Genomic DNA, 18,345 nt, shown 5'->3' on the forward strand with positions numbered 1-18,345 from the left:
TCCATTGTGGTGTTGTGGAAACCCATGACACAGCCATGTTTTATAATAAATAGGAAGAGGTCACAGCTGTGATGCCAACGATACGTCAGATACTGACAATATATTCCATTCTGCAGTTCTGCATACCAAGTACTTCGATCCCTTTCTGCAGCTTACAGTTGGGGGTAGCTGATGTAATCGAGTCTAGTTGGACTAGTTCAACAACCTTCATGTTATTAGCATTCTGATTATATATAAACGTGTGTATATATATATGTATATGCACACAGACAGACTAAAAGCTTATGGGAATATAAGGCTCTTTGGTAACATACGAAGGAGAAACATAAGATAGCAGACTGATGATGACTTCCTGTATTTACTCCATACATGTCAGCAAATCAAGTGTATAATTTACATATGATCGTGTTTGTAATAAGTGCAAGGAGGGGCAACCTAGGAGGTTATTTCAGTGCTACAGCAGGGACAGGAGGATTGTTTTATGCTGGGTGACAGGCACTGGAAAAACTGAAAGTCATGAAATAATGCCTTGGATTTCAGAAATCAGAAGCTCTGGGAAGGGCATACCTCTTATATTCATAGTAAGTATGATGTTCTTAATGGGAGGAAAATAAAAAGGCAGCTACTGCACTGCAGATCAGATCCTTGCTGGTCACTGATTCTTGCCAGCCTACAGTATTTATTTTGCTTGGGGTCAGGTGCAGTGCCAGAGAGAATTAGAGACTGCATCCATTTGATGCTGTTCCCTGAATGCATGTTGCTGAGTCTGGCCATTCATGACAGAAGTAGCAGTCTCCAGCAGAGATTAGCAGTATGCTCTTCAGTGAAATAAAAGACCTGTTGGGAAGTTTCCACCATAGTTACTTAGTTCCGGAGTCCCACACTGGAGAGGAATCATCTGTTTGGTGTTTTCTGGTAGCCCATTGGCCAAAAGTGTTAGGTCCTGAGCTGCTCATTTGGTTATTAACTACCAAGAAATGGCCTTCTGTTGATTATTCTTTGCAAAGTGATGAATGCTATAGGAAATGGGCAGCTTTGCTTGCATAGTCCTTACCGACCCCCATCTGGGAAATGGACACTTGTATACTTTTAGAAGTATCCAGATCCTGTGTAGACTTGAAGGTAAATATGCAATGTAACTGCTCAATATATACATAAATTATGTGCACTTGCAAAGATTACATGATTTTCCTTGTAAAGCAGTTTTCAAAATGTGCAGCTACACAGGAGAACCTTGTTTTTGGCTGAAGTCCTTGAATGAAATGAAGACATTAGCAAAACAAAAATAAACAAAGGTGTAATTGAGTTAAGAATCCAAATACTCGGAGTAACCTAAATGTGGCATAAATAATTATTAAGATCTTTAATATGAACTGGACATGGAGGATGGAGGGCTAGTTTTCCTTCTTTCTCAAGACTGAATGTAAATCCAGCATTTTGGATGGTGTCAGCTCTGGAGAAAAAAGCTATGGCTCTGGAGGAGCCAGGACCCTGTGTGTCATACGTTGCCATCGGGAAGACAAGCATTGAAAAAATTTAATGATAAGGTAGTTCCTCTGACTAGGGCCTAGCTTTGTTTTAGTCAGTGTTTTTGTTGGACTGCCACAGCTATGTAAAGTTGGCAATGTTTGTGTGGTTAATTGAAGTCAATACATCAGATTTTATAGCTCTTATGACCAGACTGATTAAATGGGAGATGAAACATTACTTATATTGTAAAATAGTATTTTTAGATTTAAAAGCAACAGTATATTTAAAAGAGAAAAATACAAGTAAGTTTGTAGAAATATTTTATATATGGAAAACAGGCATAATCATGTAGTTGAAGCACGGGACAGGGGTATAACAGATCTGTCTCTGTGGGAATTTGGGCAAAGCCGTGTAATTTCTTGTCTGTTGGCAACAGTAATTCTCACAGGGGCTTTGTCAGGTTAATTGGGCAATGAGTACTAAGATGCACAGGGAGATAGATAACGGGTTAATGGAGTTCCCTTCAAAAGATCACGGCTGCAAGACATGGTTCATCATCTCCGATGCAGGTGGTCTGCTAGCTGTTAACTCAGCACTATCAGGGGTCTGTTTTGAACTTAACCTAGCTAGTTTTTGTTGTTGTCCTCCTCTTTCTGCATTTACTTACCGTTACTCTCCCTTTGCAGCATTTTAACAGTCATGTGAGCCAGAAGGAAATTTCCCCTGGAGCCAGGCCCAAGAATCTGCCCGATTACAGAACTTGGCTGGCACACCGTAGCAGGCTCCCCTGCCAGGCAGAAAAGTGTCACCTTCCTCAGTCTCTGGTAGGAACAGAGACAGAACTCAGTTTTCTCAAGGCTGTAAAACTTGCATAATGTAGAGCTTGACAAACCTTAATCTAAGGTTACACCAAAACATGAGTCTCTTACAATGAAAGGCTGTATTATGCTGTGAAAGACAGAGCGTCAGACAGGGTCTTGGGAATTTAGGCTTCTGATTCTGCCTAAGCCACAGGTCTCATGGGTGACTATTGATGTGTCACCATCTATAAAGGGCAGATAATAGTGCTGGCTTCGTCAGGAAGTTACTTTGAAACTGCTTAACAAATTCGTTATAGAAGAGGTATTGCTAGGCTAAAGAGAGAGTGCATGCTGAAGCGGCGATAGCAGCTTCTGTGGTAGCGCTGGTGTTCAAACTTAGTGAAGGAGCTGTAGAGTAGGGCTAGGGGAATGATTCTTCATTCTCTGAGGAGGGAATTATTTTCTTTCTAGTCTTGAAGGATCACATCTAAGATAGATGGTTATCAACCAACCAGAGCTATGAGCCAAGTTAAGACATCAAGTTAAGATAGGTGGGAAAAGATGGAAGGAAACATTTTATCTGGCAGACTTTTATTTCTTCTTGTCTCATTAAAAGAATTAAGATGGGAGCTGCTTGGAGCTGGTTGCATGTTTAGATAGAGATAATTCTGGTCACAGCTGAATTAAGACTGTCACATGAATGATAAATCCATTTGTCGTGTGATGTCGCAATGTGTTACAAAGCTGTATCTCCATATTAGGGAAGCTGTCAAAAAGGAAAAAAGGTGTGTTTGAAGTCTGTAAATTAATTCCTGACAATTGTGAACCTTTCTGACAGTGACAAGACCAGTGAATCTAAACTTAAAGCCCTAACAAACCTACCACTATAGCAGAAAAGCCTTTAAATTTTTTATATATGCCAACTCATTTTTTCACCTCTGGGAATATCCCACAGTACAATATTTTCCACTCTCGTAGGGTGACTTTATAAACACATATTTGAAAACGAATCTAAATTCATAGGATACTATAAAATGAGGGACATAATGTCCTTGAGTGAATTCATTTAAACACATTATTTGTATTAAGCATTTAGATGATTCATTATACTTTATTCATTTCTAATGGCAGAAAAGTCTGAGAACACTTCCATTCATATACTTAACAGGAGTGACTGGATTTCATAATGTTCTGTTCTAAATAATCAAACCTATAATTCTAAGAAACCTTCTGAAATAAAAATGCACAAAGCATGTGTTCAGCCAGACCCAGTGATGTGTCATCAGCACATTTTGATCTAAACTAGAAACAGAGATTTTTAGTAGCAAGCACTGCAAACTCTATCTGGGCATATTTTATTGCTGCCTGCAAATTGTATTTTAAATCCTGGCCCAGGAACAGTGATTTTTATTACTCTTCTCAGCACTGAGTGCCCATTAGTGTAGTACATGATTTATTCATGAATTTTTTCATATGCATTTATATGGGCAGGAAGACCCTGTACTCTGAGTCTGAGTCATTTTTCCCTAGGAATTCTGGAAAGATGGTAAGGAGGTGGTGCAATGCACAAGCAGATAAACACACGGGCATCCCAGAGGAAAGAAGGGAACATGATTTAATAACCCCAAAGGAAATAAATGTACTGCTTTGTATTTGGTTTATGGTTTTCCTGCTTTGTTGTTATGCAAACCTGAATGCATTTTGTGGGTCTGCTCATATCTTTCCACTGGTGAACAGAAAGTCTTTTTTAATAGTTTTCCCTGGAGTATTTTAGTGTGATTTAATTGTGTGATTTTTGCCTAAATATTTAGCAATTTATAAGAGTATATGTACCTGAACATAAGTAGACACATGATCTTTGCATGCTGGCTAAGCATAGTCTTGAAGCTGCAAGATTTACTCCCTGGAGTTTTCTTTATTTCAGATTGAAAGAAGCTATGTAGGAATGCTGGTGACTGTACGCTAGATGGCCATAGGGAACCTAAAACTTTATTTTGAGATTGCTCCTATTCTGTACCTGCAACCCCACCCATGAGAATGCCCCATGAAGTAGGAGCCTGGCGTTAACTAAGGGTAGATGAGCTGCTTCAAATATTAACATGGTTGGTTGCTTTGAAATCATCTGAGAATTGAGAGGAGTGAGTTAGGTAATGGATCTTCTCCATGCCCTGTAATCTTTCCTACCCTGAGGTAGTTAGTCATGGACTCATAGGTGTATCTTAATATCTGTTTCATTTAAATTCAGATGGAAATAGGAAACAATGTTCTCCACCAAAGGGATGGACCCCAGTTTCTAGGATGGTCTCTGACAAACTAGTATAGGGTCGGGAAGCTCTGTGATCCATTACTTCAACACGGCCTGCTTGCTGGACTGCCTATCCAGAGACACAAACAGGCTGGCAGGAGACCAGATACTTGGCTCAGATATTTCAACCTGGATTCAGTCATAACTGCCTCAAAATCTGTGCGTCATTAGTAGGGGGGGAAAAAAAAAAAGAAAAAAAAAAGACAAGTTGCTACATTCTAAAGCCCAAACAATTTGTTGGTATTCTTACAACCCCTTCTTATCTGAAAGGTCAAAACTCAACTGATTTTATGCAGTTAAACCAGTTTCTAGAGTCCCTGGCTGAAAATAAAGCAAATTGGTGCAAAATGTGAAGAAGGTTGGGAGGTGATCCTAACATCTTGTTGGGTGGACGCCTGGATAGCTCAAGGTTCTACAAAGGCTTTTCCCCAATCTTTGCTTGCCCTGGGCTGGGTGGGATGCGGTGGCTGTTGTTTTTAGATCCCCTTACCTTCATGCTGCTTTTTGTGAGGCAATCAAAGCATATACATCGGCTAGTGATGGCCATCTGTGCACATCTGGAAGGAGCAATGCTGACTGTAGCTGCTGTTTGCAGATCCTGTGCTCAGAAAGAGGGATCTAATATTCACTACTTCTATTCTAGCTACAGCTCTTCAATCAGAAGTCATCTGCAGGTTGGGGAAAACCATCTGTTTACTACCCCTGTTCAGTACATTTGTACCATACTCATCACAATAATATTCAAAAGACTTCTAGTAGTGTATTGGTTACAGTGACTGAGATCAATCAGGAGCCCATCTTCCCAGTGAGCTCTCACTGCTCTCATGGCAGCTGTGCTGTGAGGAGCAATTTGGAGTATTTCCCACAGCTTCTCACCCTGGAGAATAAACTACAGTTGATGACCGGAATAGAAAGCGGGTGTGAAGCAAACTCAAAACACAAGATTGAGCTGAACAGTTTCATCTCTTGGTGCAGAAAGGAAAAAGAGTAAGAAGAGAAGGAGGAGAGGAAGGCTAAAATATAACCTAATCTGCCATCTCCAGTCAGTCTGTCATCTCACACGCATATGCTAATTAATCAGCTGTGTAAATAAACTGATTCATGTATAGCCTGTTTATATAAGTAAGTTATACATAGCCATTTATACATATAAAATAGGCAATATAAATAGCCTATTTCAGTGTTTGTGCACTATGCTTGTAGCATTTTTTGATATATTTTGAGAGCTCTCTAACCTTTTCCAAATAGTTCACTGCATGTGAGATCCACCTCATCTTCTGTGAAGGCTTTTCCATTGCTACAATATTATTTACCTTCCTGTTGCTGATTATACTGGCAGATGGTTTTGGTGGTCACAAGGCCTATTTACAATGATGGAAATGTTTTTATTACATGTAAGACTAAAGCAAACTTTGCTTTGTTTAGTGTTTCAAAGATTGCTTTATTTGCAGTTTGGCAGCATGACCCTATCTCCTGTGCAGGTTTCAGCTGTCACCTCATATGTCTAAGCAATAAGTGAAGCAATCTCAGACAGACACTGAGGATAGCCTGGGCTTTCGCTCTGCTCAGATTCTTTCCAAGAGTGCCCAGGAGCTGCATGGTGCCTCATTTGCCCAAGAAAGGCTACTGAATACATCATCGCCCGCGTCCCACTTAGCTTTGGTGCGCTGAGAATCAGCTCTGACTTCTTTCATGTAGCAGGCAGTGGTAAAGGCTTGCTTCCCCATCCATTACCGGGTTGTTGCTGCACTCAGGAATGGTATCCAGAGGTCTTTGGTGCCTGTCTGTTTTCCCTCTTGGTACACTGGTGTAGGCTGTACAGCCATTTTTGATGGTTGTTGACACATCCTGTAGTTTATCAAAACACACAGTTCTGATGATTGTGTTACTCCTGAGCTGTATATTTGGATTCCTCAGTTGCTGAGGTGGTAGGTTTTCTGCTCTGACAACAGACATAGAGAAAACATTCTTTCTTTTCAGATGAAGGAAAAAATGACAAAATGTGCAGTAAGAGCTGAAAAAAGCAGTGACTTCCTCTGGCAAACTCCTGATCACAAAATTTCACTCCATCCCACAGTGTGCCTGTATTACAGCAGATGTCTGAACTATACTAACTTATTCCTATTTTGCCAACACATTTTCCTGTTTTGTGTTTTCCCTTTTAGGCCAAAATTGGGTCTGGAAAGCTTATGGGTCCTAAAGGTGTTTCTGTGGATCGTAATGGACACATCATAGTGGTGGACAATAAAGCATGCTGTGTGTTCATCTTCCAGCCAAATGGGAAAATAGTTACCAGGTTTGGTAGCCGAGGAAATGGTGACAAGCAGTTTGCAGGTACACTTGATGGTAATATGTACATCCCCTTTTCTTGGCTCTTCTGCTCACATTTGCATGATGTTTGAGCATGTTGAAGACGCTATATCCTACTTGTTTTTTTCCTGGAGGTGGGAGGGGTCTACTGTATGTACAGCTACTATTCACCATTTATTTAACTAGTCAGAAAGACTGAAACATCTGTTCTTCAAATGTAGCTGTAACTAGCCTGTTTGTAGCTGTAACTAGCCTGTTTTATCTACCTCTCTGTGCCTGGAAGCATTTCAGATCAATGACCAATGACCTTTTGATCTTAAATAGCATTTTATAAATGGTTTGCAATGCCCATGCTCATCTGTAAATGATAATCAACTCAAACACACGCTTTGTGTTTCCAATGATCATATACACATTAACCAATGCCCTAAGTAATATCTTCGCATTAGAAAATAGGCATAACGTGATAGTGTTAAGACTGATATCAGGAAGACAGAGTTATGCATATGAAAAATGCCGGTTTGGGGAAATTGCCACTTATGTATTTGACTGACTGCTTGCCCATGATGTCATTGAAAAAGAACAAGTAATTAGGTATTTTAGGTAATTAGGTTTCAGTAATTAGGTAAAAACTGATACATATTTTGCGTAAATATCCATTCTTTCAAAATTGGAAATAAAGTTGCCAAATTACCTATGCAGATCATCTTGCAGGTGTTTGGTCACTTTGAATAAGTAGATATAAACTGGTCTACTGTTCTGATAGCACAAAAGAGAATTAGCTTTAATTGTATACTGCTTTCATCTTATCTGAGATCTCTTGCAATGTGTTGTGACACAAGTACAACTTTTACCAGAGCTTTGGCTCTAACACAGCTACGTGTCACCAAAATTTTCTGTGTATGTCCAGTTTCCTTCATCTTAAAATTCGTAAGAATACCTCATGAAAACGTGTACAAATGTTCTGTAATAGTATATTTGAGAAATGTATCATCTCTTCTTGGTGATAGACTGCATAAAGCAGGTGAATTGTCATTACGTGAATGTTTTGAGTGAAAAGGTTTTCACCCTTTTTCTACTCTATACTAATGTTTTGTGAAAATTGAAACCTGATTTGCTCTGATTGTTTAGTAAATCAAAATAGCACCATGTATTTTGGCTCAGGTACTTGGCCTGTTTTCAAGTTACAATTTTTTACTTGACTTGTACACATAGTTCAATATAAAAAGCAAAATGAAAAATGCACTTTTTTCCTGACAATATTCATAAATGTTTTCGTCAGTTTAGTTGACAAACTAGTTTCTTCTTACTGACTTAGTTTCTGAGAAACTTAGTTTCTCAGTTTCTTAGAAACTAATTTTGTGTCTTCTAAGTAACTTCTACTATTTGTTCTAAAATTTGTTTGCTGAAATGCTTGTGAGAAGTAAACACAAACAGCATAGATGATTTAATTTAAAACGTTACATGAATATTTTTGAAAACTGTTTTCAATGTGTACAAATTTATCCCTAAGCACTACCTGCTTTGTCTTGTTAATGAGCATATAAATATCTACATAGTCATCTGCACAGAAGAGAGGAAGGAATGAACAATGCTGATTGATAACACTAACTGATGAATGGTTGAAAAAGAAATGATTCATGTTTACAAAAAGGTGTGTTGACCTTTTCCAAACATGGAATGAAAACACTTTTAATTTGAAACAGACATTACCAATTTGACTATTATTGCTCAGAAGCCAAACATAATCTTCTGGTAGGCTGAATAATTTTTATTTTTAAGCAAACCTTTTGACTTAATGGTATTATTTTTATTATTTTATTCTTCTTCTGCATTGCAGGTCCTCATTTTGCAGCTGTAAACAGCAACAATGAAATTATTGTTACAGATTTTCATAACCATTCTGTCAAGGTACTGTCATTTAATGCCAGTTTGGAAAGCTGTTTTATTTTATCATGTTACTTCCCTGGGGAAAACAAAGATTGTTAAAAAACAAAGAGATAATGCTGTAGAGGTATGAGGCCTGATATGAAAGAAGGTTTTCCATATGAGGACTGTGCATTCAGAGACCTTTGCATGCAGTGCATTGCTTGATGGAGATATAATTAGTTGTCTTTGATTGGTGCCATTGGGATGCTCTCTAATTCAATTGCTTAAACGTAAGTTGTATCTGAGACAAATAATACCAACTTATTATTAGCCCTCTGCTAAACCTTTTCCTGTTTTAAGAAGGTCTGATATTTGCTTTAGAATTTCTCAGTAAAAGCTTCCCACACTTGTAGCTGAATAAACGTATAACAAAGTGAAGATGGATGACAATCTTTAGTTACATATTTGTAGGTTTTAAGATTACTGGATCTATTTATGACCTGATAGTCTTAATGCCTGTGTAACGCAGACCATCAATTTTCATCCAGTGACCCTTGCACTGAGCAGAACTGGCCACTAGTCCTTATACTTACAAAAAGTCTTGACTCATAGCATATTAAACAGTCATGGTAAGATATGTCGGTATATTTATTTGTCCCAGTAATAAACCAGAACAAGGATAACTGTTCACATGTCATGTGCTGGTACATGTATATTAAGGAGCTACAGGCCATTACATAAGAAGTTATCCACCTGTGTGTGTTTTCAAGACCTAAAATACCCTTTCAGTCACTTTCTGTGCTTCTTTTTCCTCACTCGGTGCACCAGCACCGACACCACATGGGTAACAGAATGCTGTTGTACATCCGTTTTCAGGGCATGTGAACCAATTGCACACACTGGTGAAATCCCTAGGCTTTCACTTAATGACTACCTATTGTGATTGAAGAGAAAGATGTACCCAACCAGTTCATCAGTATTCATAGCTGAAATGATAAATCTTATATATGACATATGAAATCACTGTCTGCATACTGCAGATCATATACACCTTAATGTGTGGTATTGCATCTTTAATGGTGTGGAATCATCTAGCTTTTGAATAGTGACCTTGCTTTTATATGCTTTTCGAATTAGAGAGCAAGTAGCAATTGATGTGGTTTGAATTACAGCAAAGAACCCAAGACTGCTGCAAGAGCCCTAAAGCAGATTGTTTACGTGGTTTAGCAGCAGGAGACCTATGACTCCATAAATTACCCCTTCACCAGCAGGGCTTACTGCGGTAACAAGAACGCCTGGGGAGAGTTTGCAACAAGGGCAACCTAAAATGAACAAAAGCAAGTGAAGAGATGTAAGAAGTATGGCATCTTAGTGAATTTAAAATTATTGCATTCCTAATGAGAACAGAGCGTTCCCGTCTGTCTCTGGTGTGACTCAATGGGATAAAAATGTTATTTGTTCCAGTTTGGTTCTGACTGGAAAAGATTCTTATTTTTGTAGTGTTCTCTAATACAAGTACAGATAAGTGTTGATGCTTTGGAGAGTTATTTACACATTGGGTGATGCCAATTATCTTTTGCTAGATAGTGGGGGAGAAAAGCAGAGAATATGTTTTGGGTGCTCAGATCACTCTGGCTTCCAAAACCTCTTCCTGCTACCAACGTCTTGAATGAAACATCACCACTCAGCAAAATTATCCTTCCTCCGCTTTTGATCTTCAAGCGTGTTCATGCTTCAGGCATCCTCTGTGGAAAATCCTACTCAATGTAGGCCTCTCCCTTGTTCTCTCAGTGACCATCCGCATTATAACCCATGAAGAGAGTGATACATCTTTCTCTGCTTTTTTTATCAGTTAACTTCTTTCTACGTTTTTTTGTCATTTGAGGCACCAACATAATTTCCACCCCCAAATAACTTTGTCCACTGTGGGTGTTCCAGAATAGGATGATTTCCGCACATCTTCCACCTTCTGAGCACTTCAGTGTGCACTTGGCACTTCTCAGATCCTTGCCCTTTCTTGGGCGGGCCACAGTCAGTCCCTAAGAATGCTCTTGGACCTTGTGGCACAGCTGGGCCTGGGTCCAAGATGGACCAAAATAAATAGAGATGGTTATGATGTGTTGTAAATTATCTGTCCTCTATCTCACTTGGCCCCATTGGTGCATCAAGATCACTGACAGAATATTCATTGATTGATTCTGTTTTCTGCTGTCTAAACCTGTTATCCACCATCACAGCAAATGCAGTTGCTGAACAACTTACCCAGAGGGCAACATGCTGTGATTCCTAAGGCTTATTAGACTACGAAAGTCAGAGAAAAGAGTGTATCTGCTCAGTCCTGTTTCCTTGTGACTGGCTACCAGTGCTGGCAAGATACCATATCTGCACGCCACTCATTAATTCAAGATGCACAGATTGCAGAGGGTTTCCCAGCACCCTCCACCTGCGTGTCTGTGCTGAGTCAGATCTTAAGTGAGAAGGGAAATACCGTAATGGGGCTGGAGGGGGAGAGAAAATCCTTTTCTCCTGTCTTTAGTCTTAGACCATGTAGTTTTTTATAGGGAAGACACAAGAGTGGAGAGTGGGCTCTGTCCTTATCCCATTTTTGGACTCCCAAAGATTTTTGGCTTGTTTGATTTTAGAAATGCTTCTTATTTTACTTAACTTGTTTTCATAATGTAGGCTGGTGCTGGTATTGTCAGTGAATTCTACATTCTTTTATTGTTGTCTGATGTCATCTCTTCTTCGCAACTCAAAATTTCATAAAGTTTTCAAGTGCTTGAACATACTGACATGTAAAATTACCAGCTATTTGAAAATGTGGATATAAGTGACCCTTGCTCCAAGCTTACTTGCTTTTGTTTGCAATGTAAATATATCACTCTGCTAAGCATTTCTAAAATGAGAGAACAAAATGAGAATTATAAACACCCACACTGACAAGGAGGTGTGTGGGGAGGGGGAGTGTTCCTGAGTACTCTTCAATTCCCAGTTGTGCTAATAGGTGAACTGGTAGTTGACGATTACTAATGTTTGACATGATGCCATATTCAAACTTTTGTTTTAATCTATACAGGTATTTAACCAGGAGGGAGAATTCATACTAAAGTTTGGATCAAATGGAGAAGGAAATGGACAATTTAATGCACCAACTGGCGTAGCTGTAGACTCTAATGGAAATATTATTGTAGCAGATTGGGGAAACAGCAGAATACAGGTAAACATTTGTATTTTTCAAAGGTGCTTGATTAGGAGAAATAATGGATTGATAACCCTGGCCAGTTTTTCTAAGAAGCAGGATAGCAGCATTAGAAATAATGTGGTTTCTCGCACCACCTTTTGTATGCCTCATTGCTGGTCTGTCTGCTTTTAGAAGAGGTGGTGTCAGACTATGGTCTTCTCTGTGTGACTGCTAACAAGTCTGATAGTTACTGTGACCAAGGCTTTTGACTCTAAACATTTTCCCCAAAGCTATTAGGACTTAGAAGACTTACAAGCACTGCAGAGACGATAGTAATTTATAATCACCATAACAAAGATTGGAGACATGGTAGAATACTTGAAAAAGCCAATGATCTGTTCAGACCCTGAGGCAAATGCATAAGATTTTTATCATCATCTTTTAAATATTGAGAAAATACTCTGCTTTCATGTTATTAGAGTTGAGTCTTTTTATCTTTTAAGTGCTAATCACAAAGTCCTTTCTCATTTGCCAAAGAATATCTAATAAACAACTAAGCTTATATATTAGTTTCACTGAATATAAAAATGAGGGAGCTGCTGATGAGTTGTTCTCATGAACCATTGTCAACAGTATAAACAAATGCTGGTTTTCTGTATGTGGGAACCTAGGAGAGTCACACTAGCCATAACAGTAATATTTGTTAGGAAAACGAGGTGTTGATTGAGTTCCTGACTGAGTTAGATTTATTGTAGTTGGCTATTTTTAGAGCAAGAAACAGCTGATGTGCTTTTTTTAATTATTATTTCATTGTATGTTTAATTCTTGACAAAGGCCCTGGTAGCCTTAAATAGTGATTTTTAATAAGAAAATATATTTGCATATGAATTTGCATATTATGAGAACAGCAGATCAGATTCTACCCTTCTTTATTCTAGTGTATGCCAACAGCTTCAGAAACGAGAAGTATAATAGTATAACTGAAAGCAGAATTTTGTCCGCTATTTTTGTTTTTTATTCATAACATTTCTTATGTGCTTTCTCACCCTCAAAGGTTTTTGATGGAAGTGGATCGTTTTTATCCTACATTAACACCTCTGCTGACCCCCTTTATGGTCCCCAAGGTCTGGCCCTAACTTCAGATGGCCATGTTGTAGTTGCAGACTCTGGAAATCACTGCTTCAAGGTCTATCGATACTTACAGTAATAAAGAGTTCTGGAGCTGGATAATCATCAACCCTTAAGAAAAGACTGGTCCCCAAGATCCAGTGCAGGATATCTCCTACTTTAATGAGTTCATTTTTAATAATGAAGGAGTCTCTTATGGACTTCTCATGTTAATTTCCAAACTTACCTTGTTTACATAAGACTTGCACCTCTTACGTTCCTCACTGAACTTTTTGTTGTATGGGTTAACACACAAAATCCTCTTTAACTCAATTCATAAAGACAATGTGATATTAAACACAAACTGCAACTTATGGAACTGGAATTAACTAATTAGGCAAAAATGAGAAAAATTTGGGGATAAAAATCCCCAAAGCTTTTTGAAGACTGCAAAGGCTAGCTCCTGTTTAGAGCTTCCAGATCTGAAAAAATGTCATTGTTATGCATTATTTAACCCAGAGGTGATCCTGGGAATCTTCTAGATCTGATTATCATGGTAGGTATTACACTTTTAACATTCTTCAGTCTTAATAACTATAACAAGTAGGTCCTTTTAGTAAAGGTATAATGTTAAGTCATACAAAATCCGTCTAGCTGTAACCATCAGACCTAACACAGCTCAACGTTCTGCACTATAAGAATCAATGCAAATTCTCTACTCATGTGGGATTAATGAAGGATTGTTTCATGTGCTTATTTTTCACTCTTCCTCTTGCTTAATGTGCTGTAAGGACTTTGCAGAGACCTGACATTTCTAAAGCTCTGGGAAACCTTAATCGTAATGATACATTAGTGAGAGCTGAATTTTGGTAGAATGACAGACCTTTTGACACCAAACTAGTTCATTAGGATCAGGGTTATTACAATGTCAACTCAATTAACCTCATGTGTGCCACTCTTCCGTATGTGTTCATTGCCATATTTCCTTAAGGCAACTCACTGTATTAACAAATAAAATGCCGCATCCCACAGGACAGAAAGCCAGAGAGGTACCCCTATGGAGGACCTACATTATACAACCAAAGGAACTATGGTTAACAGAGGTTGTATAAGAAAGCCAAGGGTTACCAAAGCTATTTCTTTTTAACATGAGAAAAATTACATCACAAGTAAGAATGAATTTGAACCAATTCCCGAAGTCCTTCATCAAGGGAATTTTGTTAGAGAACAAAATAAGGACTGCGAGATTTGTTCTTGTTTGTTTGTTTGTATGTATGTATGTATGACTGATTGATGCAAAAACAAAGTAAATGTAGGTTATTTCAGCAAACTGGAACGTATGTATGCCATTTGATAATGGCAGTACTCTGAAAAACATCCCTCCTTCTTCCTGCCGGATATCTCTGCTGTGTTCTTTGTTGAAGTACTAATTTAATTGGAAATCCTTACAATCATATTACTTGGTTCTATTTTTAATGGTTTTTTTAAGTATGTACTTGTCTTTTTTTAAAGTAGCATTGGTTTTATTATTAATTCTAAACCTAATGGTCAAAAGATGTATTGCTACCATACCCTAATACAGAGTGGTGCTTACTCTTAGACCTCATCTGAGGAGCTGGTTGGCTTGTTGCCAATGCCTAAAATAGTCTGGGAAGAAGAATCTTTCTTTTCTAATTTTTAGGAATTTGAAACAAAAGGGCATTGGGTCAGGACCAGGGGAGTATTTTAAGCATGTCTGCAAAACTGAAAGAAATTTTTGTGAAATTACTTGTTATAAGTATTTGTCTTATTTCTAAAAGGTTAAGGTTGTTTCAATGAATTTGAGGAAAAACTAATGATTTTCTGTAAAGATGTGTTTTACTTGTAAAAATGCAGACTCTGAAATTCATAAATGCGGAGTTTGTCTGTTTTTTTAATTGTTATTTCTTAAAAGTATTTCCTTCTTTTTCCCATGTTTATTTTTTGCATATAGAACCAATTTTACAAATTCTTGTTCAAAGACAAGTCTCCTTACTTCGCTGGAATAATTGTTTTGGGTAAAAGGCTTGAGGTTTGGACCACACAATTTGGCGAAGAAACTAGTGGTAACATTTTTGAAATGTAAAAAATCAAGTCTGTTATTACCAAAAGAACAAAATATCTTCTGCTTCAAGTGAGTTTGTCCTAAAATTCCAAAGAAGATATAGTGACCCGAGTTATTACATAAGAAACTGTCCTCTCAAAATTTTGTGAAGTTGTAAATCAAATTTTATGATGATCAAGTAATTTTCTAATAAGTGTCCTTATAAGCAACCTTCTGACACACATGCAGTTTCTGACACTGGAATACCCTTAAATGATTTATTTATCAATGAAAAAGATATGTAACATTTTCACTGTATTTATTAACAAAGAAAAAAGGTTTCACTGATTCTCTGAGGTAGAAACTTAAAAGAAAATGTGCTGTTGCTGTCAGTTATGGATACTATTAATCAAATTTGGTTCCAGATTTGGATTTCTGTAAGAGTATTTTACTAAACTTGAATGGTTTCCACTCAAGAAACATGGCCAAATCCTCCATTGCCAGGAATTCTGAGGACCACAGGAATCAGACCCTAAGCTATATGTCAAAACATATACTTAAGACTATACTATTCCATGCATACGCTTTCCTTCAAAAGATTGTGTTCCTTTGACTCAGTATTCTTTAGCAGCATTTTCTATAACCTCTGTCAATCCATTGCATCCTGATGAAATACGGAATTCTATACACAACCCCCTTGAAACCAAGCTAACAGACATTAGCAGGGATGTGCGTTTTCTCATAATATTGAAGATTCTTTTTTTTTTTTTTTAATCTCCTCGAATTTTTGGGCATTATCACCAGAGCAGCACTCACTGCAGCTGAAAACTGGCACTAATTTGTAATTCCTTCACATAGTGAATGCTGCCAATTACAATTTTAAATTCAGTGGTATAGGGTATTCCCTTCCAGAGGTTGACCTTATCTGCTTGGCACAGGGAGACTGGGAAATGCATTGCTTTTACAGTGTACTTTTGAAGCCAACTTAGCTAAAATGCTTGGCTTACAAAACTTACAATGAGCAACCAAAGCAGAAATTCTGTTCTAAAAAACTGATAGATTCTTTTTGTATCCAATTAAGTGAACATCAAAATTGCACTACTTGATTTACTGAGTTGTTAGCATTTATTGAAGGCTTTATAGGCATTCTGCTGCCAAATTTCAGGTATAACCAAATGTTCCCATGACTTCGCTGGAATGTTAATTGACGAGCAGCGCAGCATGACTGGTGAAAGTATGTGCTTCATTTAACTAATCTTCAGCTCAAAAGTAATCTCAAAGGGTTATCAGATCTTGTGTAATCTGGAGTATTTTAGGACAAACTAGCCAACTGTATTTTCATTGTTTTTTGAATAGAATAAAAGGATCTGTTCAGTTGTATCCAACACAAACAGTAGAGGATTTTACATAGGTTAAAATAGCAGCAAAGTAGCTGAAAAAGAAAAGGAAAATGGCATAAGGGGAGCATTTGTCTAATGTAGATGGAGAGTTATTTATTAGTAAATACTCTACTGTTCTGTAAAAGCTAGAGGGCTTTCAATTTTATGTCAATATTTTTTATAACTAAGGATCTAGTGTTGCCATATTGAGAACTATAAGTGCCCAATATGTTGTGTGTGTTATAAAGAAATGACCTGCAGCTGTGGGTGACAGCTAGTTATGGAATCATGATGTACACTGAAAATTTTCTTCAGAATTGTGAGCAGTGATTGTTTTGGTCTGTTTGTGGAGAGTGCGCAAAAGGTATTCGTGCTATGGAGTAGGATGATGCCTAACTGGTTGTGTTATTTCTGACGAATGTACAGCACTTCAGTTGATGTTTGTGAGCAACACGGCCTTAACCCGGACACTCTTGCTTTGGCGTTGTGACATGGGAATGTTCCATAAGCTGCATAGTGTATGGCAGTATCCCTGTGGTAGAAATCTGTACCAGTTGATACACTGTAGCTTTCTGGTTCTAGGAGTCTGTCTTTTCTTTTTTTTTTTTCTTCTTTTTTCTCTTTTTTAACAGTTTTTGTACATTCCATCTCTGTAAGCCAACTCCATGTGTTTTGTGTACATATAATTCTTGCACTGTCTGAAAATTGATAATGAAATATTCTTGCCGTTGTTTTGTTTTCTTTCTTTCTTTTTTTTTTTTTTTTTTTAACCCCTCCGAGGCTAAATACGAACTTTGCCTCCTTAAGGTCAAGGATCAAAGATGTGCATCGAAGTGTTTGTGTGTGTGTGTGTGTGTGTGTGTGTGTGTGTGTGTGTGTGTAGTTTTAGCTTCATGTGTGCCACGGTATTTTCAATGCTTTAGCCGATGATAAAAACAAAATTTACTCTGTCTTGGAAATGTAGGAAAACCAGAGTCAAATGTGTACCCTTTACCACGCACAAAAAATTCAAATAATAAAAATAAAGCTTGTTTCCTCTGTTATTTTCATGGTTGAGGATTTATTTTTCATATGCCTCATATTTACTGTCCCTAAAGATATCCCCATAATGCACAGAGATGGGTAATTTTTTCCAAAAGGAAACCTTGATACCATAGGTCACAAGGCAGGAAAACTATTATGGTTTCATGGGTGTTTAACTTTTATGTAGACTCAGAGGAAAGAGACTTGCGTCCTTGTTGGGAAGAGGGTGGGGAGTTGGAGCTTCCTTATCTTCTCCCCTCCTCCTTAAGTTCAGTCATCAGAGGTAATATTTTCATTGGTGGTGGTAAGATCGAGTCATAGGTTTCTTCGTTTGTATCACAGAAGTACAGTACCTTTCAGCTATAACCTTTCAGGGGCCTGCTGCAGAGAACCAAATGTAAATTCTTGTAGAAGGAAAGGGAACTGGCCCTCACAGCTCACCCTGGCTCTTCTTGTAAGAACAATTGTTTAACCCATGTTAACTTTCCTTTCAGATAGTACTTGTGTCTTCTTGGTTGCTGGTGAACTCTCCAAAGCTGAATCCTTTGAGAAATCAGTGTGATTGGGAACTTGCTTAAGAAGTAAGAGAGAGTCTTCTCATGTGGTGTTTGGCTTGGAAACAATCTGGCTGGAGAGGACTAGAGAGGTCAGACTCAGTAACGGGTGCTTGCTTGGTGGCAGGACACGCACCACTGGAGGCAGCTGAATTACAGAGCAGTTGCCCTTTTCATGGATCTTGCCAAAACCTTCTGAAAGAATCCAGTTTTTGTTCTTTCTTGCAAGTGATAGGGAATGTCAGCAGCCATGCTTTCAGGCCTTTTCTTTTTCCTGAAGGCAAC

General features: G+C 38.1%; 1 protein-coding gene across 12 annotated transcripts in view; it reads left to right on the forward strand.

The window, feature by feature from the left end:
- TRIM2 (tripartite motif containing 2) overlaps positions 1–17,526 on the forward strand; it is a 74,462-nt gene extending 56,936 nt beyond the window's left edge. For 10 of the 12 annotated variants that reach the window (XM_026104942.2, XM_064510838.1, XM_026104930.2 and 7 more), the window contains 4 exons: positions 6,741–6,921; positions 8,726–8,796; positions 11,831–11,971; positions 12,990–17,526. In XM_026104942.2, the coding sequence (XP_025960727.2) occupies positions 6,741–6,921; positions 8,726–8,796; positions 11,831–11,971; positions 12,990–13,142 (546 nt within the window). In that variant the 3' untranslated portion in view covers positions 13,143–17,526. The remainder of the gene's footprint in view (positions 1–6,740; positions 6,922–8,725; positions 8,797–11,830; positions 11,972–12,989) is intronic. The other 2 variants (XM_064510845.1, XM_026104940.2) reach the window with 1 other exon arrangement.
- Positions 17,527–18,345: the final 819 nt, after the last annotated feature.

Source organism: Dromaius novaehollandiae, chromosome 4 (genome assembly GCF_036370855.1).
Source record: "Dromaius novaehollandiae isolate bDroNov1 chromosome 4, bDroNov1.hap1, whole genome shotgun sequence".
NCBI classification, from domain to species: domain Eukaryota; kingdom Metazoa; phylum Chordata; class Aves; order Casuariiformes; family Dromaiidae; genus Dromaius; species Dromaius novaehollandiae.